The following is a 24,808-nucleotide window of genomic DNA, read 5'->3' as shown; positions in this document are numbered from 1 at the left end:
ATATTTTTAAGGTATGAAGAGTTCTAAAGATAGCAAATACCATAGTGAATGGTAAAAGTAATATAATAAGTTAATAGTTTTTAATACAACTGTTTTAGGTAAAGAGCACTAACCCAATAGTTCTAAAATAGTTCTTTACTTAAAACAGTTCTTTTAATAACTATCAACTTATTATATTACTTTTACCATTCACTATGGTATTTGCTATCTTTAGAACTATTTTCAGATTTGTCACCACGACAAAGTGCCTATTTTATTATGGTATGTAGAGTCAAAGACATGAGGAAAAATATTCTTTCATTGATTATTGTTGGGGATTGGAGCATTAATTGTCGTAAATAATGTTAGCATTAAAATATAATAAGCACATTTTAATGCATATATGGTGCAAAATAATTGAGTTTTGCTTATTTAGCTTAATCCCCTCAACAAAAAATCACGAAATACATTATACCTACTGCTGGTAGCAACAAGAATGTAAAATATGAACTACATCAAAATTGAGCATGTTTTATGACAGTGACAGTGTTGTATTTTTTAAAAGCAACTTCCAAAAAATTGAAGCCATGTATTAAATTGTTCCAACAATATCACATTGAAGATAAATTAAAATTTAATTGCTTTTTCACTGTAGTAATACCATTTTACACTTCGCTGAAGAAATTTCAAATTAAATATTTCCCATTAAAAAATTTCCGGCGACTACACTTAGTAGCCCATTCCTAAAAACGAAAAATTTGGTTATAGTCCTTTAAAATATTCATAAATTTTAAAAGAACTCTCGCTGGAAGAGAAATCTGTGCGAAAATGTCTCGAGTAAATAAAGTAGAGCTCGAACTCTCTTATCTTAAACTACTTCCCGCTATCTAGACCAAAATTCAAGTTCTCAGAAATTAATTATTTATTATATGGTAATTTATTCTCGTTTGATCAAACTTGTTTATCTAGAATTCTTAACTTAACAAGTTTCACAATTCCTTGGTCAATTTTCATGAATAACTCGAAGTTTAATCTCAAAACAATAAAGATGAAACTTGCTGATCTATAGCTTATAATATTCTAAATCGCACGTGCCGTGCGTGGTACAGGATTCAAACAATGAAACAGGGCTAATTGTTGAGATAATGTCTCTTTGTCTTAAAAAATAAGGGCGGTAGATGACTAAAACACTCAAGAAACTCACGCACCTTATGAAAAGGAAATCAAATTTTTGTAACAATAATCTTCCTTTTACTCTCCCATCCGTCAAAGTACGATTTAGAGACACAAATATCTTTCAACAGTCTGGCTAAAAATACAAATGCAAAATTTTAAGATATAAAGTTATGAGAAATAAATATGTTATATACAAAATGAACCGCTATAAAATTTTTTAAAAAAAATTAGGGGCGTTATTTTTTATTTGTCATATCAGAGCATGACTGATTATTATGTTTATTTTTACTCCTTATTGTAATGTATATCGGAAAATATTAGAAACTTTTTTAATAAAGGACATATAATGTTATCATATAAATTTTTAGTGATTAAACTTGTTCATTGATACGTAAAATTGTCTTCACGCCACTATAAATATATCAAGACATTTGTCGTTCGACAATCGAGATTCTTGGTAATATGATCCTGTCTTAACGGCAAATATCTGAACAGGATTTAATGACAAAACGTAATGAATGAACCTTTCATTTGCACTGTCTAAACAAGACTTTATTATTACTGGTGAAATTATTCAAATAAGTAACGAGAATTTTATCGATGACAAAAACAAAAAATCCAGCAAAATCTTCAGTATCATCAAAAACAGATATGGTACGTATATTATTTTATTCTGGTGCGTTAATCGTGGCCTGCTGTGCTGTGGCTGTTGTTATATTTGAAACGAACGTTGGAAAAGATTTTCTCGCAAAAGTTAGAGGCAAAGACAGTACTTTTGCGGAACATAGCAAACCTGATGTAAAAGAGGAAAAATTGCGTAGTAACGACGAAGGAAAAAGGAACAAGAACGTTAAACAATCGGTGAAAACAGAGCAAAAATCGGCACACGTGGGTGACAGTGGGAGCAGTGATACGTTGGCAAAGAATACAAAAGACGGAATGAAGCATGAAACCAGGAACACGATAAATGACGACGGAAAAGATACCAATAAGAATATTGACGTAAGTACTGAAACGCTGAAACAGTCTGATAAGTACAATGATTATACAAACAATGAAAGTAAAACAGTAATAAGTGAGGAAAGTGACTACACTGATGAGGTGGAAAATGAATGGGAAAAAATGTACGACGAATTTAGTAAAGAAAATTTAGATAAAACACAGGAAAAACAAGATGAAAAACAAGACAATGAACAAGAAAGTTTTTAAAAGACAAGAAAAAGAAAAAGTTGTGCATGAGAAGGATACTCCGATGGTTGACATGGAAACACTAGCTCAAGAGGAAGACTACCATTTCGTAGAAGAAAACACAAGTGATGTAGACGAGCCTACAGTTGTAGAAAATATAAAAGAAGAGAGTAAAGAAGGAGAAAAAAATGACAGAGAGAAAGATAGTAATGAGAAAAAAGAAAAGAAGAAAGAAGAAGATGAAGAAAATATTAGTGTTGGTGACAGTTTGTTGGATCTTGAAAAACAACGCAAAATAAACAAGGATGAAAAAAAATACGAACCAATAACTGAACCTGAAGGACCACCAATTGATCAAAGTCCAGTTCATGTACAACGAGGGTTGAGAGGGGATTATGGAGGAAAAGGTAGGATAGAGGACAGCATTTCATGAATTTTACAGTATTTAATATTAAGAATTGAACATTTTAGACTGCCAGGACGAAAATAAAAATTGTCCTGGTTGGGCCAAACTTGGTGAATGCCAAAAAAACCCACTTTGGATGCAAGTGTATTGTAAAAAGAGCTGTGATGTTTGCAGTAAGTTTAATTTTCTTAACTAAAAGTCTTGACACACATCATGATACTCAATAAAACAATCATTGCAGGTTGCAGCAACAACGATATAAAATGTTATCAATGGGCAAAGACTGGCGAATGTGAGAAAAATAGTGAATGGATGAAACAGAATTGCATGAAAAGTTGTGAACTTTGTTAATGTTTAAAACATCTTTTTACATTAATTTTGATGTTCATATTTATTATAAGATGTGCCTACTATAAAAAATTTATGACTCCTTTAAATGTTTGGTATTTCACTTTTAATAAAAGGAAGCAACTATATTTATTGTCTTACTGTTTAAATCATTTTATATCATTTTTAAATGTTTACCATTTGTCACCTAGTTCCAATTTTCAGCCAATTTCATGGCAAGATTGGGGAGGAATTTGTAACTTTTTCATATCATTTAATTTAACTTCATAAATCAGGATTTAATGCAATTTTTGTAATAATACAATCATACAGCACAAACCCTAACTATAATTGAGACGAAAATTAAATAACTTGACTTTTATTTAACTTATATATAAGATGTCAGTTTACGGTAGCGTAGCGGTAAGCAAGATTTAGTCCCGCATTGACAATTTTAAGTGATGTTTTATTTTGAAAACTCTTTTTCTTTACTCAATGGACACGTCAATATCCGCAATACAAAGAAGCAAGTTGATGGTTAGTTTCATCACTGACAAATTTAGTTTTAAAACATAAAAATTGTTGGTCTCGTGCCAACAAGGAACAACGTAAGACAATTTGGGAATAACCATTTGGCGCTATGGATTGTATCAAAGACTTATCAAAGTTGCCGTTCACATCTTGAGCCAACGAATTACGTGGACAGCAGCAGTCATAAGATGATTTTACAGGAATACAGATTCCAAAGTTTTAACATGGATTGGGATTACATGGGTCGGGTAATTCTGAAGAAAGATTAGAAAAGAGTAAACAGATAATCTTGAGCCCACGTTCTGTCATGTCTTGTCAACAAACTGAGCCCACGTTCTGGCATGTCATGTCAACAAACCCTCGCTGATCATGCAACTACAACTTTTCATTAAAATTTTTACAGATAATTTGAACTTACTTTGACATTCAAAACCATCACCATGAAATCCATCATTACAAACACATTCATCATTGCGACATGTTGCATTCTTGCTACACTTATCACAAATACGAACTGAAACATAAATATATGAACTGTTGCAATGCTAACTCAACTCTATTAAATCTATGATCAATAAATTATATTACCATCACATTGTGACCCCATATATCCCCTATCGCACGTGCATACATAATGATCAACCGAAAGATCTGCACGTCGACTATTGTATGTATCAGAACACGAACCATGACTACATGGGCCTGGATTTTCTGCACACGGGTTGGGAACTAAGAAAACAAAGAATGCATAGATCAATAATGACTTAAGTCTCTTAATGAATTAACCACTGTTCACATAAATTCTGATCATATTAAAGAGAGGCAAATTTAGCAAGTACGGAAGGACGTAAAGAAAAAACAAAACACAATGAAGACAAACTTACTTTCACATTTCTTTCCTTTAAAGACAGATGAACATTTACAAATAGGTAGCCATGTCGATGAGCTCGGAGATTTTTCAAAAGAACAATTACCGCCATTGTAACATGGACTTGGTTTACAAACATTTTCTAATGACATGAAATAACCATGACCGTCAAAATAATAAACTGAACATTTCATTCTTTCACAAGTTGATGAAACTCAAAAGGATCGCGGGTGCAATTTCAGTATAAATACTACCTTGGCAATATTTTCCATTAAATCCTGGCATGCACTCACAAGGATCACTTGACTTCTCCTCAATGCAATTTCCGTTATTTCGACAAGGATTGGGAAGACAAACTTTCTTAACTGAAACACAAACCATAAAAATAGATCCTCAGGGCGAACACGTACGTGGCCCCACAAAATAAAATGGATACATAAACACAGTTTAAATATAAGTGAAATATTGTCACATGGTTATGATCATCAAAATTTAAGAAAAACATCGAGTTCTTCATGAACAATGATATAGAAAATCTTTAGTGTTATAAACTAAACATTTTAAAATAAACAAAAACCTAACAGACATACCTTCACATCTTTTTCCTTTATATTGCGGTAAACAGCTACAAGTTATGTTCATTCCTATCCCTGAACACGTTCCGCCATTTTTACAAGGATTGGGATCGCAATAATCAAATTCTAGGGAGGAGAATCGTCAAGACGTCAACTTAGTCAATGAAATTATCTCAACTCAACTATTTATACCTTCACAAAATTTTCCCTTATAACCAAGTGAACAAATACATTTGAAATCATTGACCAAATCCAAACAAGTTGCGCCATGTTCACAAGGGTTGTTAATGCAGGTATTCAAAACTAAAACAAAATAAATGATTCCTTTCAACATAGTATATTCCATATTTAAAAAAATATTTCATCTTTTTTACCATGGATGTTTATTGTTGTGTTAATTTAACAAAGTGCTTACTAAAGAATGTTTTTATGCAGTGGGGTGTTTGAAATTAAATGTAGATATGATCTTCGCACTTTGTTGGACAATTTAAGCAATTGTCTCATGAACCTGAAAAATTCAGGTGACTCAACAGGATTCGGCACCGCAGAGGTCATGGGTTCGAATCCCGTTGAGTCACCTGAATTTTTCAGGTTTATGAGACAATTGCTTAAATTGTCCAACAAAGTGCGAAGATCATATCTACATTTAAAGTGCTTACTGTCACATATGAGTCCACGATACTTGTGACCACATCTACATTGAAAATGTGTTCCCTGATCAATGCAGTTACCTCCATTCTTGCAAGGATTGGGGTAACACTTATCTCTTTCTAAATGAAAACACGAGCATGCCATTTGTTTGAAATATGAATTTTTCTCTTCATAATATAAAGCACTGTACCCTGGCAATGTTTGCCTGTAAACTGCTTACGACAAACACACGAGTATCCTGCAGGAGACTGAACCATGATTCCACCATTTTGACAAGGGTTGACTGTAAAATAATTATGTCAAAAGCTTTAGTTAAAAAAAACAATGTATTCATTGGATATAAAAAATTCACAAAAAGAATAACCGGGATGTGTTAATCTGATGTTAATAACATCAAAACAAACATTTTATTATTAGACCTACGTAAACCAAATAACGAATGTTATCTTAATGACGTCATGTTGTGACGTAACATACCTCCCTGATGATAATGTAAGTGTGACACATGGACATCAGGTGTCTTGGAGTAAAGAAACTTGAAGTATTTTGGTATCAGTTTCATATCATATTTCATGTAATTTATAGGTGAAACTTTCTCTGTTTCTATGCCATTTTGAAGGAGATTATTTTGCTGGGCAAACTGTTTTTTAGATATTGATTGTGGAAATAACGATGGAGTTTTGTGTGCAAAAGGTGATGGTAAGACAGGATTAGTTGCTTTCTTTAATCCACTTTGAAAAAGAGTAATATTATTGGTATTCATTGAACCACCTTGTAGCTTGGATGTGCTCATAAATGACGATAAACTTGGAGAAACAGATCTAGATTTAAATAACGTCGAATTAAATATACGATGTGATCCCAAATACTGAGACAATGACTTTTCATTTTCTCTCGTAAGTTTTGTACGACGAAATCCACTGTCAGTTCTGTGGATAGTTTTAACCTTTTCTTTTTGCAATGTAGTAAACCGCGTCTTTAAGGTCTTCTCGTCATCCTCCTTTTTCACTTCTTTAGTTTTTCCCTCTGCTATAATGACAACTATCCAAATAAAAAAAAGCTTAAAAAAAAAATACTGACGGGACATAGTAAAAGTTGATCTTATGTTTCATTTTAAATATGCTAACAGCTAGTTCATTAAATATTAAAGAAACTTTAAATAAAACAATTTGGCCACAAGAAACATCGCACATGCAAACAATTCCCCTCAAATTTTGTTTATTTTTGCAGAGATTCTTTAAATAAAACAATTTGGCCACAAGAAACATCGCACATGCAAACAATTCCCCTCAAATTTTGTTAATTTTTGCAGAGATTCAAATTTGACACTTCAAAATCGTGTTCAAACCTTTGATTGTGTTTTATGTGGGAGAAAAATTCTCGTGTCTTCACTTCTCACGTAGCAACAACTCAACACTTTCGAGTTTTGATTCAACATCAGTCTCAGCAACGAATTCCTTGAAAATTGTCTTTTTTATCAAATTTTGGAATTTGAATTACTCCCAAAACATGATATCTCAAGAAGGATTTCCACTATATCAATGAAATCTTCAGAACACAGAGACTCAGCACATTTTACTCTAAGATTTAAACGAAAAGAGTTGAACTGCATCATGTATACATGAAGCGGTACATCAACAAAGAATGTCATGATAATTGACTTAAAATTATGGGATAATCAGACGCTTAACACAAGATATTTTCATAAAGGATTTGTACTTTATCAACATAATCTTCATGATAGAGTTAGTACATTGTACTTGCAAACTAAAATAATTTAACTGCGTCAAGTATACATGAAGCAGTTCTTCTTGTTTAAGTGTCCGAACGAATGTTTTGAACATTGACTTTTTAATCATATTTGAGATTTGCACTGCGCCCAAAACATGGTATCTCGAGAGAGATTTGCAGTGTGCACATCAATAAAACTTTCAGACATGACTTGGCACATTGTTCTCAGAATTGACTTGGCACATTGTTCTCTAGTGTTGAGAATTGCTTCGATTGGTGATAATTCCTGTTTCATAACTAAAATTTTAGTTCATGGGGTCAGTTGTCTGAGTTAATTATTCTACACCTTTGACACAATGAAAACCATTTCCCATGTATCCTTTCATACAACGACATTCTCCAGCGATGCAATGTGCCCCACGAATGTCACATTTAGAGCACTTATCAACTATAGAAGAGAAAATAATTATGGCAGTAAATAAAATACAATTACTTTCCATCGCCATCAAAGAAAGCATTTACTGTGAACAATAATCGTTGTACCTTCACATTGAGCACCAGTAAATTGGTCTGAGCATTCACAATCATAGCCACTTGTCACTGCCACACATACACCGCCATTTTGACATGGGTTAGGATGACATATGTTGTTTTTAAAGGATTTGTCAACTGCCAATAAGCCATATTCACGTGTAAAAAAAACAAATCAAAATACACCGAGAAAGAAAAAAGTCAACTTACTAATAGTGGGATCCTGTTCGCATCTACTGCCTAAGTATGGTTTTTTACACAGGCATCTTCTCATATTTTCTTCAACATAACATGTTCCACCATTAAGGCAAGAGTTAGGAGAACAACCACCTGTAATTAAAAAAAATATATTCAAATAAAAACACAGTGCAGACAATCTGTTGCTTTTATTATCCTTTAATGATGGTTAAGTTAAAGTGAACAATTGCAAAGTGATTTCTACCATTATTTAACAAAAACCATATGTTTCTTAATGATTATAGAAATAAAATGAATCGTGCATGTGTTTTTTCAAAACATTACAAATAAGATGAACGATAAGTCTCTCAATGAACTTGCAATAAGCCATGGTTAAACTTCAATATAACTGGGTAAGTTTTTGTTACAAATTTTGCTTACTTTTATTGCTAATATCACAGTTCTTGCCGCTATTTCGAGATGAATCACAAACACATCTGTAGTCGGCATTTTGTAAGGTTACACACTCACTTTCATTATGACAAGGACTAGGAATGCATGGGTTCTTTTCTTTAATAAACAAGAATAGATTATTAAAGAATCAATAAATGTGGATAATACAAAACATGGATTGAAGAGATGAGAATTTTACAGAACACAAATGATTGAAAATATGTACACATTAAAGAGCAGCAACGAGTTGTTCTTACCTTCACATTTTGGTCCAGAAAAGAAATCAATACAAAGGCAGTCATACCCTCCTTGTACATTCTCTTTACACGAAGCGCCATTTTTACATGGATTTGAATCGCAAAGACCTTCTTCTTCTGCAACAAAAAACTCAATTTTATCAAACATATAAAGTGAGAGATCATAAATACACAATATTGTGTTTAGAAACTGCTTAACATACGTTCACAATGAAAACCATCGCCTTTATATCCTGGATTACAAATACATGTCTTGTTGACGCATTTTGCAAACGAGTGACATTTTTTACAGACGTTTACTAAAAAGAATAACATACCAAAAATGAACAGTTTGAATAAAATAAACAATAATTTAATAGTTAAAATTACAGTCAATACGTAAGAGACAGGTATTTGCCGTAAAGAGAGAATTAATGACAATAAACGTTATGTATGAAAAGTTCGATCTTTGAACCCTTAGTGAATGTTATTCACCTTGCTTTTACGGGATCTCAATCTCAAAAAGAAATGAAATACAATTTACTGTAGGTAATAGTTTCATCATACCCTCACAGTTAAAACCAGAAAAACCAGGTTGACAGATGCATAAATAATGTAAAGAACCACGATTCCAGTTTGTGGGAGAGCTATGGTAACCACTAAATGAGTCTATACATAGAGCCCCATTAAGACAAGGTCGAACATGACAAGGATTTGGAACTAAATAACACACACTAAATCATTAACATTTAATTCATTACATTCTAATCTAACAGCGACTTATTAATCAATATAAATTGTTTAAAGATATTAGTCAATAAGTATTTAAAGCATACAGCTTACTTTCACAGAAATCGCCTTTATATAAAGGGGGACAGTGACATTTAAAATGTCCTGATTCAACGGTACATTTTCCTTCATGCATACAAGGACTTGGATCGCATACGTGCTCTAAAAAAACACAGAAAATTCATATGACGACAATTGCAGACATGACTTATGGACAGGAAAAAAACATGCGAGACTTTTACCTCCACAAATATCTCCAGTAAAACCAGCAGGACACGTGCAATTAAAGCTGTCGTCATGCTCCAAGCACGTACCACCATTTAGACATGGTTGCTGAAAACATTGTCTCTCGTCTAAACATCACGTGACACAGAACTGTTGCCAAAAAGTTATTTGTATAAAATTTAATGTAAAGATGCAAGCCTTCACAAGTTGGTCCTTTATATAAAATTTAATGTAAAGATGCAAACCTTCACAAGTTGGACCTTTATACAAAATTTAATGTAAAGATGCAAACCTTCACAAGTTGGACCTTTATATAAAATTTAATGTAAAGATGCAAACCTTCACAAGTTGGTCCTTTATACAAAATTTAATGTAAAGATGCAAGCCTTCACAAGTTGGACCTTTATACAAAATTTAATGTAAAGATGCAAACCTTCACAAGTTGGACCTTTATATAAAATTTAATGTAAAGATGCAAACCTTCACAAGTTGGACCTTTATACTCTGATGTGCATAAACAAACGGACATTTCTTCTCTTTCTTCACAAGTGCCAGAATTTTTACAAGGGTTAGGTTTGCATTTGTCGACCACTACGTCATAATTACAGGAAATATGCAAGATAAAGTTACAAAGACATGATTCAACATCACGTGTTCATAGTAAAACAGCTTTCTCCATGCATCTCTTCCATAAATTAATGTTTCGTATTCTTACATTCACATCGCTTGCCCTTGCTTCCTGGATTACAGATACATTGAAAACGTTCATCTTCATCAGATATCACACATGATCCCCCTAATTTACACGGGTTCGGCTGACAAGGGTTCTTCTCTATTATTAAAAAAAATGTTTGTAAAGTATTTCGTAAAATCATCATGAATACCGCAATACTCATACCTTCACAGTTACTACCCATAAACCCTTGCATACACAAACATTTGTAGCCATGAGATATTTCCTTACAAACTCCGTCGTTCATACAAGGGCCTGAGAAACAGTAGTTTTTATCTGCAATGAAGCAGGCATACGATGCAAATAAAATAACTGTGGAACATTGCTAAGAAAATGACAAACAAACGGGATGACCATTTGAAATGGTTTGAAATAACCAACCTTGGCAGTTCTTGCCACGAAATTCTTTAGGACAAATACATATATAATCTTGATGAGCCAAAGCATATACACCACCATTCATGCAAGGATCTTGATTTACTAAAGCGGAAAAAAAATTATCCCCATTAACATGTAGCTTCCTTCATTACGGTAGAAAATACCTGCAGAAAAAAAGCTATTCTAAGGTAAGATTACACCCATACAGATAACACTATACCCGTAGAAAATATTTTAACTAAAGATGATATTATAACAGATGATAAGATTGTCACTGAAGACAAAGCTGTATGGATTACATGATTGATCTTACCTAAAGGAAATTTAAAAAATATATAATGCAATAATTGTATTGTAAAATAAACTTACAATCTTTATGAATGTGATAATGTTGTACTTTCCATTTATTTGCTATTTCAATTGCCATTGCTATTGGCTGAGATATGTACTTCATATTAGAGAGGATAGAACTGAGGTATATAACGAATATTTTCGTTATTATAGTGCCGTTTGCTTATCATTTTAAAGGGAAAAGATTCAGGAATAGTCGTAAAACTATCTCGTTTGATTCCATTTTTATCAACCAATTTATTGGCGTTCGTTTTGTAAACTTTTGTTTGAGTTTTAGCCATCAACGATGATGCAACAACCTCCATGTTTTTATGTCGCACTTTCCTTTCATCTTTGGATCGCGTTGCTGACAATTTTTTGCTATAATTCCCAATTTTATTAATTAATCTTTGTGTAATCCTGCCTTCCTTCACAGCACAACAGTTAAACGTTAATGCAATAAATAAAAAATAAAATTTTAAACATCCCAAAAGATTTCTTTTGCTTGCTCTATGATGTAGCGAATATTTCGCCATGATGAATCGTTTATTCTTTGTTTAACTGTTAAATAGAGTGTTTCTTGTATACCAAGAAAGAGAATAGTTAAATTTTTTAAAAAAATTCAGTAGCTTGTCATTGTTTTTACAGGTATAAAATAATGAATAATAACATATTAGACAGGTAACAAACAGATTACATCAATTCTTTTTTAACTCTATTTACTTCAACTTTTGCCCAGAAAATTTGACTCGCAGAGAAAATTATTGTTTCAACATTTGGTTAATTCAAAGGGCATTTTATCACTTAAAAATTATCACAAGTTTTTACAAAAGACAACGTGCATTAGCAAGGATAAGATTGAGTTCACTAATTGTTGTTAAAATAGGATTAAATGACCATAACAGTATGTTTTGATACATGTTTGTAGATGTAAATCGTCCAGGTTGGTAGAGTCTTGAAAAGAACTGTTGTTGTTGATGTTGACTGATGTTTTCTATTAGTTATCTTCAGAGTCATCACTAAGGATGTTGAAACGTCAGTCAATACCGACATCAATATTCTTTCTCAGGTCTTCACTATACTGGACAATTTAAATCTACAAACATGTAACGATACTCCCTTGTTTCACTTCAGTATGTTTTGAAGAAGCCATAAATTATTATTGGTTCCTCTTGCTAAAATAAGAACATTAGACGATTATTTCAAGAGACATCAGAATTTCTTAGGCCTTAAGCTTGGCAAGTCTCATATCTTGACGTTTCTTTGAGTGATAGATAGTGGATAGAACGTTTTTCATAATTTGTGATCTGTCAAGTTAAACATTAAATTATAATAGAATTTTAATAGAGTGAACGGATGAACAGGACTATAACAATCTATATATACACCATTATACAAACCTTTTTGATAAGCAAATATTTCCATAACATTGACTAGGAAACGGGCAGCTAGAATACGTACAGGTTGAATACAGAGGCGCGGGTGGAGGTGAAGTAATGGCTGAAAAATAGGCATTACGTCATGAAAACTACAAGATGAATTAAACAATTTTTATGGTCGACTTACAAGAATAACATGTATGACCGTTTCCTATAAATGGAAAAAGACATACACACATCCCATTCTTGCAGGAAGCCTGGGGACTACAACTGTTACAGTCAGAGTCAGGATCTAAGACAGATTAGTAGAATCATACAATTATTTTATTGCAAATGCTAGGATACTCTTAATCACCATCTAACTCTCCTTAGATAGCAAGTAGTGAAAAAACAAGGCTGTTGTGTCGCGTTTTACTTAGATCTATTTTTAACCATAAACTTGAGTGTTTATTTTAAAGATTAATTCTAGGGAAGACTAAAATTGACAATAAAAACGACTCAAAGATATAATTTTTTCAAGGGAAGAATGATCAAAAATTCAATTAAAATAACTAAACATGCACTGAGCGAGAGTCGTTCGTTTTTTCATTAAAATAATATCACATCAACAAATGCATAAAACAATAAATTAAAGAAAACTACAACAATCCTTTTTTCGCCCTCATTAACTATCACCTTAGAGAAATCTAGTGCTTATAAACTACGTAATTATTGAGTAGATTGAAATAAGAAGAAAACATGTAAATACAACAGCTAAAGTCATCAATAAATACACATATATGATGATCTTTACCTTTAAGACATCCATGACCATTACCAATGTAACCAATACGACATTTGCATTGACCGCTGACACATATAGCATAGGGATCGCACTTCTCGCATTCATTGACTGAAAAAAAGCAAAATACATTGCTTCTATCAAGGAGTAAAAATTTACTTTCTCTGGCTTTTCTTTGAACAAAGAAATCATAGAAATATAATTTATATTATTATGACATTAAAATCATAGGAAACATAACACTAAAAATGAAAGAATTTCAGTAAGAGAAACGTGTCATACTTTCACAATGAGGTCCCTTGAACCCAGTTGCACAATAACAGTCGTATCCAGGATCATTTTCATGACACGTACCCGCGTTTTGACAAGGATTAGGATGACATTGAGACTTTGAAGTGCGAGTATCAACTGAAAAAAGACAACATTTTACATTTTTATAGTAACATAATATAACATCTTTTTTTATTTACAAATCACCTCCTAGCCCAGCATGCAAAGTCTTCTAAACGTTCTAATCTTGATTACAACAAACACATCGACTTTCTTCGCAATGCTCAGTGTATGATGTAATATGTTAAGTTAAAGTTTACTTAAAAATATTTACCTTCACAACGTCTGCCTTCATATTGTTCAGTGCAGGTGCATACGGCTTCGTTGTTCTCAACACGACATGTACCACCATTAACACAAGAATTAGGTTGACAAACGTCACTATCTGTATAAAAAAAATTATTGACATAATTAAAAAAATTGTAATCGGAGAACATGCAATAAATGGCGACAAAACTTTCACTTCGTCAAAGATAACTTAACCTGAGCAAGAATCACCATTGAAGCCTCTCTTGCAAGAACATGAATAACCTTGTGTAGAAGGAATACAAACACCATCGTTTTTACATGGATTAGGAAAACAGAACCGACGAACTGAAAGACAAAAAAAGAATAAAAAAACAACATCAAACTGTAAACATGACTATACAAGAAAACAACATCAAACTGTAAACATGACAATACAAGAAAACAACATCAAACTGTAAACATGACTATACAAGAAAACAACATCAAACTGTAAACATGACTATACAAGAAAACAACATCAAACTGTAAACATGACTATACAAGAAAACAACATCAAACTGTAAACATGACTATACAAGAAAACAACACTACTATCAACCACCTTGACAAAGAGGTCCTGTATATCCAGATGGACAGTCACAGTCAAAATTATTTTCAGCTTCAACGCATCTCCCAGAATTCTTACAGGGATTCGGGTGACAGACGTTTTCTGAAAAGCAAAAGAGCTCATTTTTGGGTTCATTTGGCTACATGATTGCAACCTCGACAAAATGTCTTACTGCGGCAGTGTATCCCGTCACCATGGTAATCATCTAGACAACGACACTTGTTATCAACACACTCAGCATAAGAGTGACAACGACCACATGAATCGTCTGAAAACCATCAAAATCACTGGATTTACAACACATATATTGATGAATATGAGGGGTACATATTGATACACAATACCTTCACAATTTGTGCCAGTGTAACCAGGAGAACATTTACAATAATATCCATTTTTATACATAGATGATGGAGTAAGCATACGTACATCCAAATCATGATCATGAATAGCAGTCATATCAATACATACACCACCATTAAGACAAGGATGAGAGATACAAGGAGTTTCAACTTTAAACAATAATGTATGAAAAAAATAAAGATTTCATTGATCACGCAATAAAACAGCATTCAACAATAATTACATTCACAATTATGTCCATGATAACCAATACGACAAACACATCGAAATGTTCCATTTTCTTCAATACATGTTCCAGAGTTCTGACACGGTGACGGATGACAAAGGTGTTCTGAAAAAGTTGATCCATTTTATCGTTATGATATTTAAAAAAACCAGTAAGATATTTTTATTTTAACCTTGACAGTGGACTCCACTATAGTGATATGGACAATTACATTTGTATCCTCCAGACTCTTCAACACATGTTCCACCATTGAGACAGGGCGTCGAGAAACAATTGCTTTGTTCTACAAAATTCAAGAAAGAAATTTTAGAAAAATATACGCCTTTTCGTATTTTTGAATAAAAGCTTTGTGAGCAAATGACATAAAAATTTCTCACCTTCACAAGTTACTCCCTTGTATCCAAAAGGACAAGTACACTCGTACTTAGTTCCCTTCTCGACACACAATCCACCATTTTTACACGGATTTGGACTACATTGATTCACAGCTAAAAATACATTGAAAAGTTGTAATCTTACCTTAATAAACATGTGTTCACTCTTATCCCTTACCTTCACAACTCTTCCCTTTGTATCCCTCTCTACAAGTACACTCAAATCCATCAATGTCATTAGTTCCTGTACATATCCCACCATTTTCACAAGGATTAGGATGACACTTGTTTTTATCTAAAATAATCTCTCAAAATGAAATCCTCCCTAGTTAACTATGTTAAACTATAAAACAACCACTCTCCCCCGCCAGGATAGAAAATTATCTTACCTTCACATGAACTTCTCCTCCCTAGGTAACTATGTTAAACTATAAAACAACCACTCTCCCCCTCCTGGATAGAAAATTATCCTACCTTCACATGAACTTCCTTTGAAACCAAGTGAGCATGTACACTCGTACCCAGTACCAACATCATAACAAGTCCCTCCATTTTTACATGGGTTGGGTTCACATTGACTTCGCACTGCAGACAAAACAAAAAAAAAATGTTTGTGAAGACGAGAACTATATTCATTAATTAATTCTCTTCTTACCTTCACAATGCGATCCCATAAATCCTGGTTGGCATGTGCACTCGTAACCCTTGACAACGACAGTACAAGTTCCCGCATTCTGACATGGATTAGGATCACAGGCGACAGGGACTGAGAAATACAGATTCATATGATTATATATATATTACGTTTGTCATATAATTGAGCAATTTCGAATTCTTTCTGTGACAGACATAAAATACTGTAATTTAAACTCACTAGCATGATGATGAACAACAAAATGGCGAATAGGTGGTGGCTTAAAAAAAGGATAATTATTAAACACGTTCAATGGTGGGTATAATAACTGTCTTTTCTTGATCTCTGACGAATAATTCTTATATTCCAAATGAACTTTACTGTCCAGTTTTTTCTTCTTTACTTCCTTTTGCCATCTAACGTTTTCATTCTTTCTTATGTTTGATATTTTACTGTGAACATGTGAGGTTAAAACAAGAAGAAAACATGTCAAATAAATTGAACAAAATAAATGCATCATTGGGTGTTTACAAAACCTTAAACTATACAAATCATGAAATTGGAATTGCAATAAGAACGCTCAAAAGATAAATTCCAAATTCCAAATAACACCTCGTTAATTTATTAATGAAGTAACAGAAGGAACGATGTTTAACGGGTGGTGGATTTGTCTAATATATGAATAAGACAAAGCTTTCCATTTTCCTGATTTATTTATTTCATGGATACGGAATATTCATTCGTAATTTTTAATTCTTACCAACTGTTTTTCACAAGTGGTGGTCAAATCACTCGATTATTGCGAAGGTTAGTTTATAATAGTTGCTAATTATAAAGTAGTAAGATGATAAGCAAGAATGAATTCTAATGTTTCAATACAAGAAAAGTAAACCATTGACATGAACACGAAGGGTAACGAAAAAACAGCGAATATTTAAAAAATTGAAAAATAAACACTCACAACAACAACGTATGCTGTCATTTCTTTTCTGGCTTTAGTTCGCCATGTATTCCAAATCCTTTCTTCAGGGACGGTCTCTGTGTTGAAGATAAAATGAATGCAAAAGGTTTAAATTCGTGCGCAAACAAACTTCTATATGAAAACAATGTCAGGACGAGTCAAATATTATATGTGTGGGGAAACTGAAAGGTAAATAGAGACACAATGCCTTTGTGTCTGTGAAAATGGGAACTGTAATCATCATCATGGACTTTTTGCACGCAAGAATTGCATGAGTAAACAATGATTGTAAAAGGAGCATTTTTTTGTGTGAACTCAACATTACAGAGAGAATATCTTGTCTTTTTATACACAAAATGAATTTAATTAAATAATATAGATCAAACTTTTCTTTTTCAGATACATTTCCAATACATTTTGGACATCATCTAGAGTTAGTATTCCCTTGAGCTACAAACCAAAGCTATATTCAAGTAAATCAAGCTGCAATATTGACACCATTTTACATTTGAAAACTTGATATTGAAGATGAAAACGAAAACAGAAGATTACAACCATGTCAAGTCCAGAAACGAATCACTTTTCAATGAGAAAAATTTTCGAATTTTGGTTTTGAAACAGAGTCCCTACAAACAATTCATTCGTTTGCAGTAAGGCGATCATTTTATAAACAAGTTAAAAATTCAATAGAACTACAACCAACAAAATGAACCAGCAATCATCACTATGATAATGATGAAGAAACCTTCAGTAGACGCCTTCAATGAATGAATTATAAAAATCGCAGAAGTTTAGACAAAGATCTTACCCAAAATGCATTAGAAATCACGTATGGTAAAAGAAAACGTCAAGCTAAATAAAAATATGACAACAAAAATCTAGTTTTTTGGTACGAGAAGGTTTTAAAGAAAAACTACAACACAAATTTTGCAATAACAATGTAAAGGACAAAACACAGAAATATCTCAGTCTTGGTGATATTACTTAAGCTTATCATTCAAAAAAACATCTCCTAAAAATTTATTAAAACAATTGAATAATAAAATACTGTTTTAACTTCCCACTACTTATTAAATATGAATAACATTGGTTGTATTTTTATCAAAATACGCAATACAGCTGATGACAGAATTATTCAAAAAAAATGACCATATTTCATAAAAGTACGATAAAATGACCATAAAAATCAAGACGATAAATCATGAATATAAAAAGTTAGCAAAGATACACCACAAGCACAAATCAGTGGATTATATTACAGGTACTTGAGGGTGGCAACTTAATTATATCAAGAATCCATCAATTTTTCTAGCGAAAAATTATCAGTGATTTATAAAATGTATCATTGACAATCACAAATCAAGAAAATACAGATGACTGTACGATAATGAGAAATATACGTTTTCATTTTATTTTGACGATAATATATTTGATTTTGATCAACAATGTCGCTGGCAAGGAAAGAATCAAAAAAAAGAAAGATCACACGAGAAACTCGAATATACGACTAAAACATCAAATAAATCACACGAGACATAACAACGCCAACGAGACAAAAAGACAATTCATAACAAGACCACGTATACGATATTTTGGTAACAGACCTTACATATGGATGAAACCAGCACCATTGACGCAAAGAACGATTGTAACAACACATATACCTCGACCACCATTAGCACTACCTTACTCCTCACGTATCATGAACATTTTAGCTAGCAAATATCCATCCTTATACAATAATAGACAGATGACAACACGACAATATGCATATCCTGGTGAAGCACAAGAAACCATGTTTAATCCTGCATTTCATTTAAATGGCGAGGTAAATCCTCTAGTAGAAGATCTTGATGGTAAGATAAAGATGAAGAAATGTACTTGATGTCCGTCATATAAATTTATGATACACAATCTATGTTTATTAGCACACTGTGAGCTAAATCCTTGTCAAAATGGAGGAACTTGTAATGAGATCAAAGAAGGTTATGAATGTATATGCCCAGCAGGGTTTAAAGGATCAGACTGCGAAGGTACATTAATATCCTTAACAATCTCGAGGTGTAATACGTACTAATGACTTCAGTCATCCGAAGGTACATTAATATCCTTAACAATCTCGAGGTGTAATACGTACTAATGACTTCAGTCATCCGAAGGTACATTAATATCCTTAACAATCTCGAGGTATAATACGTACTAATGACTTCAGTCATCCGAAAGTACATTAATATCCTTAGCAATCTCGAGGTGTAATACGTACTAATGACTTCAGTCATCCGAAGGTACATTAATATCCTTAACAATCTCGAGGTGTAATACGTACTAATGACTTCAGTCATCCGAAGGTACATTAATATCCTTAACAATCTCGAGGTGTAATACGTACTAATGACTTCAGTCATCCGAAACAAACAATTTAAGTTTACTAAATTACGTCTAGAGGAGAACCATTGTCATCCAAATCCATGTAGAAACGCAGGCGTCTGTACCGAAGCTGATGGAGCATTTGTATGCACGTGTAGTGAAGGATTTAAAGGAGTAAATTGCGAAGGTAAGGGATCTCAATCACAGGCAACCATGAAATAAATAGTTTGAAAGTTCTCCACAGAAAGTTGCCTTTTTACAAGAAACAAACTCAATTTTGACATAGAACATAATAAATGTCAACCTAACCCATGTAAAAATGGCGGATCATGCACAGAAATAAATGGAGGATTTGAATGTAGTTGTGGAGTAGAATACAGAGGACCAACTTGTGAAGGTAACATGTACATTTCAAAAATCACTAAAACCTTGGTGGGTGGGGGGAGGGGGAGGGTACCATGTCATAATGCTCCTGAGAACAAACAATGACGTAGTGATGTAAACTTGTGGACAGAAAATATATAAAATTTATCGTGCAAATTATTCACAGAATTAGATCATTGTCATTTGAGTCCTTGTATGAACAGCGGAACATGTCTAGGAGGAGACAGGCCTGGAATGATGACATGTTTGTGTCAGCCAGGATATACAGGAAAACATTGTGAAGGTATGTATGTAAGTTGAAAAATATTGATATATTTATCAGTTTGAACATAACCTACCTTTTATGAAGTGGAAAGTCGTTGCCATGTCAACCCATGTCATAATGGAGGGACATGTTTGGATAATCAAGGATCTTTTCAATGTCTTTGTCCACAAGGATTTACTGGTGTAAGCTGTGAAGGTAAATGAAAGAAGAATAAAACGAGATTCTCCTAATTTTACATTTATATGAAAAAGGACCTAATCATACTTATTTAAACACATTAAAGTTTAGTCATGTATAAATTATAAGTCTTTCTTTATGATAACTACAGCTGTGGTCAACCCATGTGACTCAGAACCTTGTCTCAATGATGGCTCATGTATTAATCTGGGGCCTATGGTCTTTAAATGTGCCTGTACCAGAGGATTCAGGGGACGAACATGTGAAAGTAGGAATGCTTAGGTACAATAAAAAACATTCCCACGTCAAATTTATGCATAGATATATCATTGTAGCAGAGAAACAATGTGAACCAAACCCCTGTCAAAATGGAGGATTTTGTCATGAAAGTTATACAACTGGTGACTATAGATGTGAATGTCCAAAACCTTATAAAGGAACAAACTGTGAAGGTTAATAATATCTATCATAACTTCAAACATGTTGACATCTACATAAATCAATAATAACATATTTATTCATATGAAATAACAAAATTTACTTCTACAAAAAACACAGACAATGAATAATATTCATTTCCATTTGATTAAAGATCATTTAAATCCTTGTGAAAATAGTCCATGTTTAAATGGAGGAACATGCACATCAAATTTTGGTCTTGGTACAAAATGCTTATGCCCTACAGGTTATAAAGGAATGCATTGCGGAGGTTAGTTTCTATTTATGTTAACGTTTTGCTAGGATGAAGTCTAAACTTTTGTAGTTTTTATATTTTTCTAAAGAGGAAGACCATTGTCATTCATTTGTTTGTCACAATGGTGGATCATGTTCTCCTGGTTTAAGTGGTGATAAATGTTCATGTCTCACTGGCTTTAGTGGACCAACTTGTGAAGGTTAATCAACTTATTTTTGAAATGCATATTTTTTGCAAATTTCACACTCTGTGTATTTTCTACATAAATTATTATAAATATTTATTTTTTACATGAATGTATTCTTTAAACTTCATGTTTATTTCAATAATTCAATGGATTGACAGTTCGTTCCAAATGTCATCCGAATCCTTGTATAAATGGTGGAACATGCTTTGAAAATGATATGGAGTTTACATGTGCATGTCCAGTTGGATATAATGGAAAAACTTGTGAAGGTAAATATTTTTTTAACTCAAATCCTACAAGGTCAGCTCTCAAACTACAAATAATCAGACATTTTGTTGATAAAACTTAGAACATTCTTTATGAGACATTTTGCTAGTTATCAACTTACTTAGCATTGTTTGTGTTTGGTAAACTGACCTTATCAACAAACTGAGCCTTAACAGTTGACTTGTACCTTGATTTGTACACAACTGGCTAGAAAGCCAGTCGTGTATGATAACATATTAACACAAAACAATGTTTCTTATTCATCTTAAATAAAGAGCAATACCCAGATATTTGTAGTCTCCCAGACCAGCCATGTAACATTTAATCATAGTAAAATTTATATTAGCTAATTACCTATGAAGACAAGATAAAAGTTATAATTACAGTCACCATAACTTGCTCCTAGGAGCATTGTTATAAACAACCTCAAAGGTTTGTCATCAAAAAAGATTTCTCATTTATAGTTTTAAATCCACCACAGTTTCTTCCATGCATTATACGCCTTGTTATGTAAAGCTTAAACTATATGAAAAATTTTAATAAGTAACCTTGTTCATATTGTACAACTACAAACTTGAACGGGAATTTATTAAAATGACCAACCTTTAATCATTGTTGTCGAAATGAAGACTCCATGTACGCACGCAAAGAAGAAAGTGTTCACCAGATGACAGCAAGAATTTCAAAATAAAGTTTAAACGTGCGAGACTTGACCATGTAATTTATCAAAGCATGTCACACAGACTTTTTTTGAAGTTCCTCGTGAAAAACGACTCTCTCGATAAAATGGATCATTTAGGACAAAACTTGGGATTGTCAAGCGATTAAACGTGCCAATTATCTTAATTTCTTTCAGACTCAGCATCGAAAAACACGTTGCTTGTCAGAGGTATTGCATGTGCTTCGACAAGATGGGGCTGTTGCCCAGATGGTGTAACGGCCGCACAAGGTCCTTCGCAATCAGGTTGCCCAAGTTAGTATAATCATGTGCATAAATTGTTTATCACTTTTTCTCTCCTAGGTGGAAGGAAAGTTTGAATTTAAACAACCCCGTAACACATTACTGCATGATTTAATGTATTATTTTTTGTTTTTTAGTACATTTTTAGTAAAGGCAAAGATAATCACCCAAAAATTTGATTTTCTACAATCATTACAAAGCTATATTGTATGCAAACATAAAATTATATTATATTGACAAGATGCATTTAATTTTAATACAAAAACAACAGAGACTACTACTAATTAATAAAAATAAAGAATAGATTGTTTTGAACACATTAGAGCAGTACGGCTTGTCCAGTTTTTAGAGATTTCTCACAAGCATCAACAACTTCACAGGCAAGCAATGTTGATTCTTTTGTAATTTCTGACAAACAATTCCCATTAATTACATCAACAAAATGATTAAGGGCATGAATGTACGATTTTTCATATCTATCTGGAAATGAGTGATGGATTCTACCGGTAGATGATCCATTCTTGCCAGAGAACTCGACAGTTGATGGTGAATAGTTGTGTTGTACCAACATTCCTTTTTTTCCAAACACTTCAAGTCTTTGATCATAGCCAAAACAAGCAAACCTTGAAATATCAATCAAACCAATTCCACCACTGGGAAATTTTAAAACTATTGCCACAGTGTCAACATCATTCATTTCTTCAATTTCTTTGATAAAACTATGTGCAGTTGAATACACACTACAAGGTCGTTCCCCAAATATCCACATGAGCACATCAATATCATGGACAGCACAATCATGATATATTCCATTTGATGTCCTGAGATATTCCAAAGGGGGAAGAGGAGAGTCGCGACTTGTCATCTTAGCAGTTTGAATCTGTCCCAATTCTCCTGATGTTGTGCGATTAACAATTTCTTTCACACCAGGATCAAAACGACGATTGAAGCTACATATCAGAGGTAAACCTTTCTTTTTAGCTTCATCATAACATTTTGCTACAAGAAATAACCTATATTTAACCTACCAAAACAATATAGGACTCAAGTCAGCCACACAGTCATCTTAGCGCATTTAAGATTAACCCAATAACGAAATTAAAGTTGGTCTAGAAAAAAACAAGTTATGTGGAATATACAAACCAATAGCTTCTACACTGTTAGCCAAAGGCTTCTCACAAAACACTGCTTTGCCAGCTTCCAAACTTGCCATTACAAGCTTCTCGTGAGTCTGTGTTGGCGTTGCGATTACACAAGCCTGTAGAAAGTTATCTTCTAGGACAGTGTTAATAAATTCACCAGGAAGTACACTAGTGTTCGTCAAACCATATTCATTTACAAATTTCTCCGCTTCTTCAAGACGTTCTTCTACGATATACTTTAAATGAATTCGAGTATTATCAATAATGTTTTTAAAGTGAATTTTACCGGCACGGCCAAGACCAAATAGCGCCACATTTACTCTTTCTGTCATTATTTCGGTAGAATAACTTCGCCAAGTTCGCTTTCTAACAACGAATAACGTAATTTAATGATTTCCATAGAAATTTTTCTATGACGATTAACGATGCGAGGCACGTTCTTGTTTTACCTGATCATCGAAACAGGTAAGACCGCCATGACGATGAAAACAAGGCAAACGTCATTAATTTATACAACGTCAGGATATTAAAAAATTTACAATCAAGTTTACATTTATGATTATATTTTGTTTCATATATGCGTTGCTTTTCCAGTTCAGTACACTTTAACTAAGATACAATTCTTTAGCGTGATACCAAGGTAACAGCTTGCCCAGTAGTCAAAGACTGTTCACAAGCCTTGATAATCTCATGAACCAAAACAGTAGATTCTTTTGTGATCTCAGGAGAGCACTTTCCCTGAACTAAATCCACAAAATGCTCAATGGCAAGAATGTATGACATTGAAAACCTTTCTGCAAATGAGGAGTAAATAGGAGCCATGGTAGTTCCATCTTGATTAGAAAGCTCAACATTGGTCGCTCGATTATTATGTTGAGTCAGCATTCCATTGTTTCCAAAAACTTCAAGTCTTTGGTCATATCCAAAACTTGCAAACCTGGATATGTCAATCATAGCTATACCACCACTACTAAATTTCATACAAATTGCAACAGTATCTACATCATTTATTGCTTCAATCTCAGGTAAAAAAGCATGAGCTGTGGTAAAGATGGTCTGTGGTTTTTCTCCAAAAAGCCAAGTGACAAGATCAATGTTGTGAATTGCAGTATCATGGTATATACCTTTTGTGTTCCTAAGGTATTCAGTTGGTGGTAGAGGGTAGTCACGGCTGGT

General features: G+C 33.1%; 4 protein-coding genes across 4 annotated transcripts; 2 read left to right on the top strand and 2 right to left on the bottom strand.

Annotated features, from left to right (window-relative positions):
* The first annotated feature begins 1,646 nt into the window (after positions 1 to 1,646).
* On the top strand, positions 1,647 to 3,225 carry LOC124450859 (protein Red-like). Its single transcript, XM_047001531.1, has 3 exons — positions 1,647 to 2,750; positions 2,815 to 2,922; positions 2,991 to 3,225. Exons 1-3 carry the CDS (start codon positions 2,330 to 2,332, stop codon positions 3,098 to 3,100), a joined length of 639 nt encoding a protein of 212 aa, XP_046857487.1. The 5' UTR covers positions 1,647 to 2,329; the 3' UTR covers positions 3,101 to 3,225.
* A 129-nt stretch (positions 3,226 to 3,354) lies between these two features.
* LOC124433365 (neurogenic locus notch homolog protein 1-like) lies at positions 3,355 to 20,383 on the bottom strand. Its single transcript, XM_046983126.1, has 44 exons — positions 20,278 to 20,383; positions 17,183 to 17,265; positions 16,468 to 16,679; positions 16,249 to 16,359; positions 16,068 to 16,178; positions 15,772 to 15,888; positions 15,597 to 15,707; positions 15,392 to 15,502; positions 15,217 to 15,324; positions 14,975 to 15,142; positions 14,803 to 14,898; positions 14,625 to 14,732; positions 14,258 to 14,368; positions 14,049 to 14,159; positions 13,727 to 13,852; positions 13,457 to 13,555; positions 12,851 to 12,955; positions 12,685 to 12,784; positions 12,513 to 12,591; positions 11,511 to 11,712; positions 11,324 to 11,467; positions 10,958 to 11,056; positions 10,742 to 10,852; positions 10,559 to 10,675; positions 10,324 to 10,434; positions 9,861 to 9,971; positions 9,673 to 9,780; positions 9,397 to 9,549; positions 9,054 to 9,149; positions 8,851 to 8,967; positions 8,582 to 8,710; positions 8,174 to 8,293; positions 7,976 to 8,101; positions 7,770 to 7,880; positions 6,179 to 6,808; positions 5,892 to 5,984; positions 5,710 to 5,820; positions 5,243 to 5,353; positions 5,066 to 5,176; positions 4,730 to 4,840; positions 4,492 to 4,617; positions 4,196 to 4,336; positions 4,026 to 4,121; positions 3,355 to 3,861 (listed from the first exon to the last, which is right to left on the bottom strand). The coding sequence occupies exons 4-44, from the start codon at positions 16,265 to 16,267 to the stop codon at positions 3,827 to 3,829; spliced, it is 5,100 nt and encodes a 1,699-aa protein (XP_046839082.1). The 5' UTR covers positions 16,268 to 16,359; positions 16,468 to 16,679; positions 17,183 to 17,265; positions 20,278 to 20,383; the 3' UTR covers positions 3,355 to 3,826.
* Positions 18,410 to 22,812, top strand: LOC124450796 (adhesive plaque matrix protein 2-like). Its single transcript, XM_047001448.1, has 13 exons — positions 18,410 to 19,044; positions 19,117 to 19,221; positions 19,632 to 19,742; positions 19,842 to 19,952; positions 20,106 to 20,222; positions 20,289 to 20,399; positions 20,533 to 20,649; positions 20,717 to 20,833; positions 20,974 to 21,090; positions 21,164 to 21,274; positions 21,421 to 21,531; positions 22,386 to 22,502; positions 22,628 to 22,812. Exons 1-13 carry the CDS (start codon positions 18,576 to 18,578, stop codon positions 22,636 to 22,638), a joined length of 1,725 nt encoding a protein of 574 aa, XP_046857404.1. The 5' UTR covers positions 18,410 to 18,575; the 3' UTR covers positions 22,639 to 22,812.
* On the bottom strand, positions 22,583 to 24,106 carry LOC124450854 (myo-inositol 2-dehydrogenase-like). The gene is made up of 2 exons (XM_047001516.1): positions 23,634 to 24,106; positions 22,583 to 23,489 (listed from the first exon to the last, which is right to left on the bottom strand). Exons 1-2 carry the CDS (start codon positions 23,962 to 23,964, stop codon positions 22,810 to 22,812), a joined length of 1,011 nt encoding a protein of 336 aa, XP_046857472.1. The 5' UTR covers positions 23,965 to 24,106; the 3' UTR covers positions 22,583 to 22,809.
* Positions 24,107 to 24,808: the final 702 nt, after the last annotated feature.

This window comes from Xenia sp. Carnegie-2017, unplaced genomic scaffold, assembly GCF_021976095.1.
Source record: "Xenia sp. Carnegie-2017 unplaced genomic scaffold, XeniaSp_v1 HiC_scaffold_13, whole genome shotgun sequence".
Lineage (NCBI taxonomy): Eukaryota > Metazoa > Cnidaria > Anthozoa > Malacalcyonacea > Xeniidae > Xenia > Xenia sp. Carnegie-2017.
This window is presented reverse-complemented; position numbering and strand designations above follow the sequence as displayed.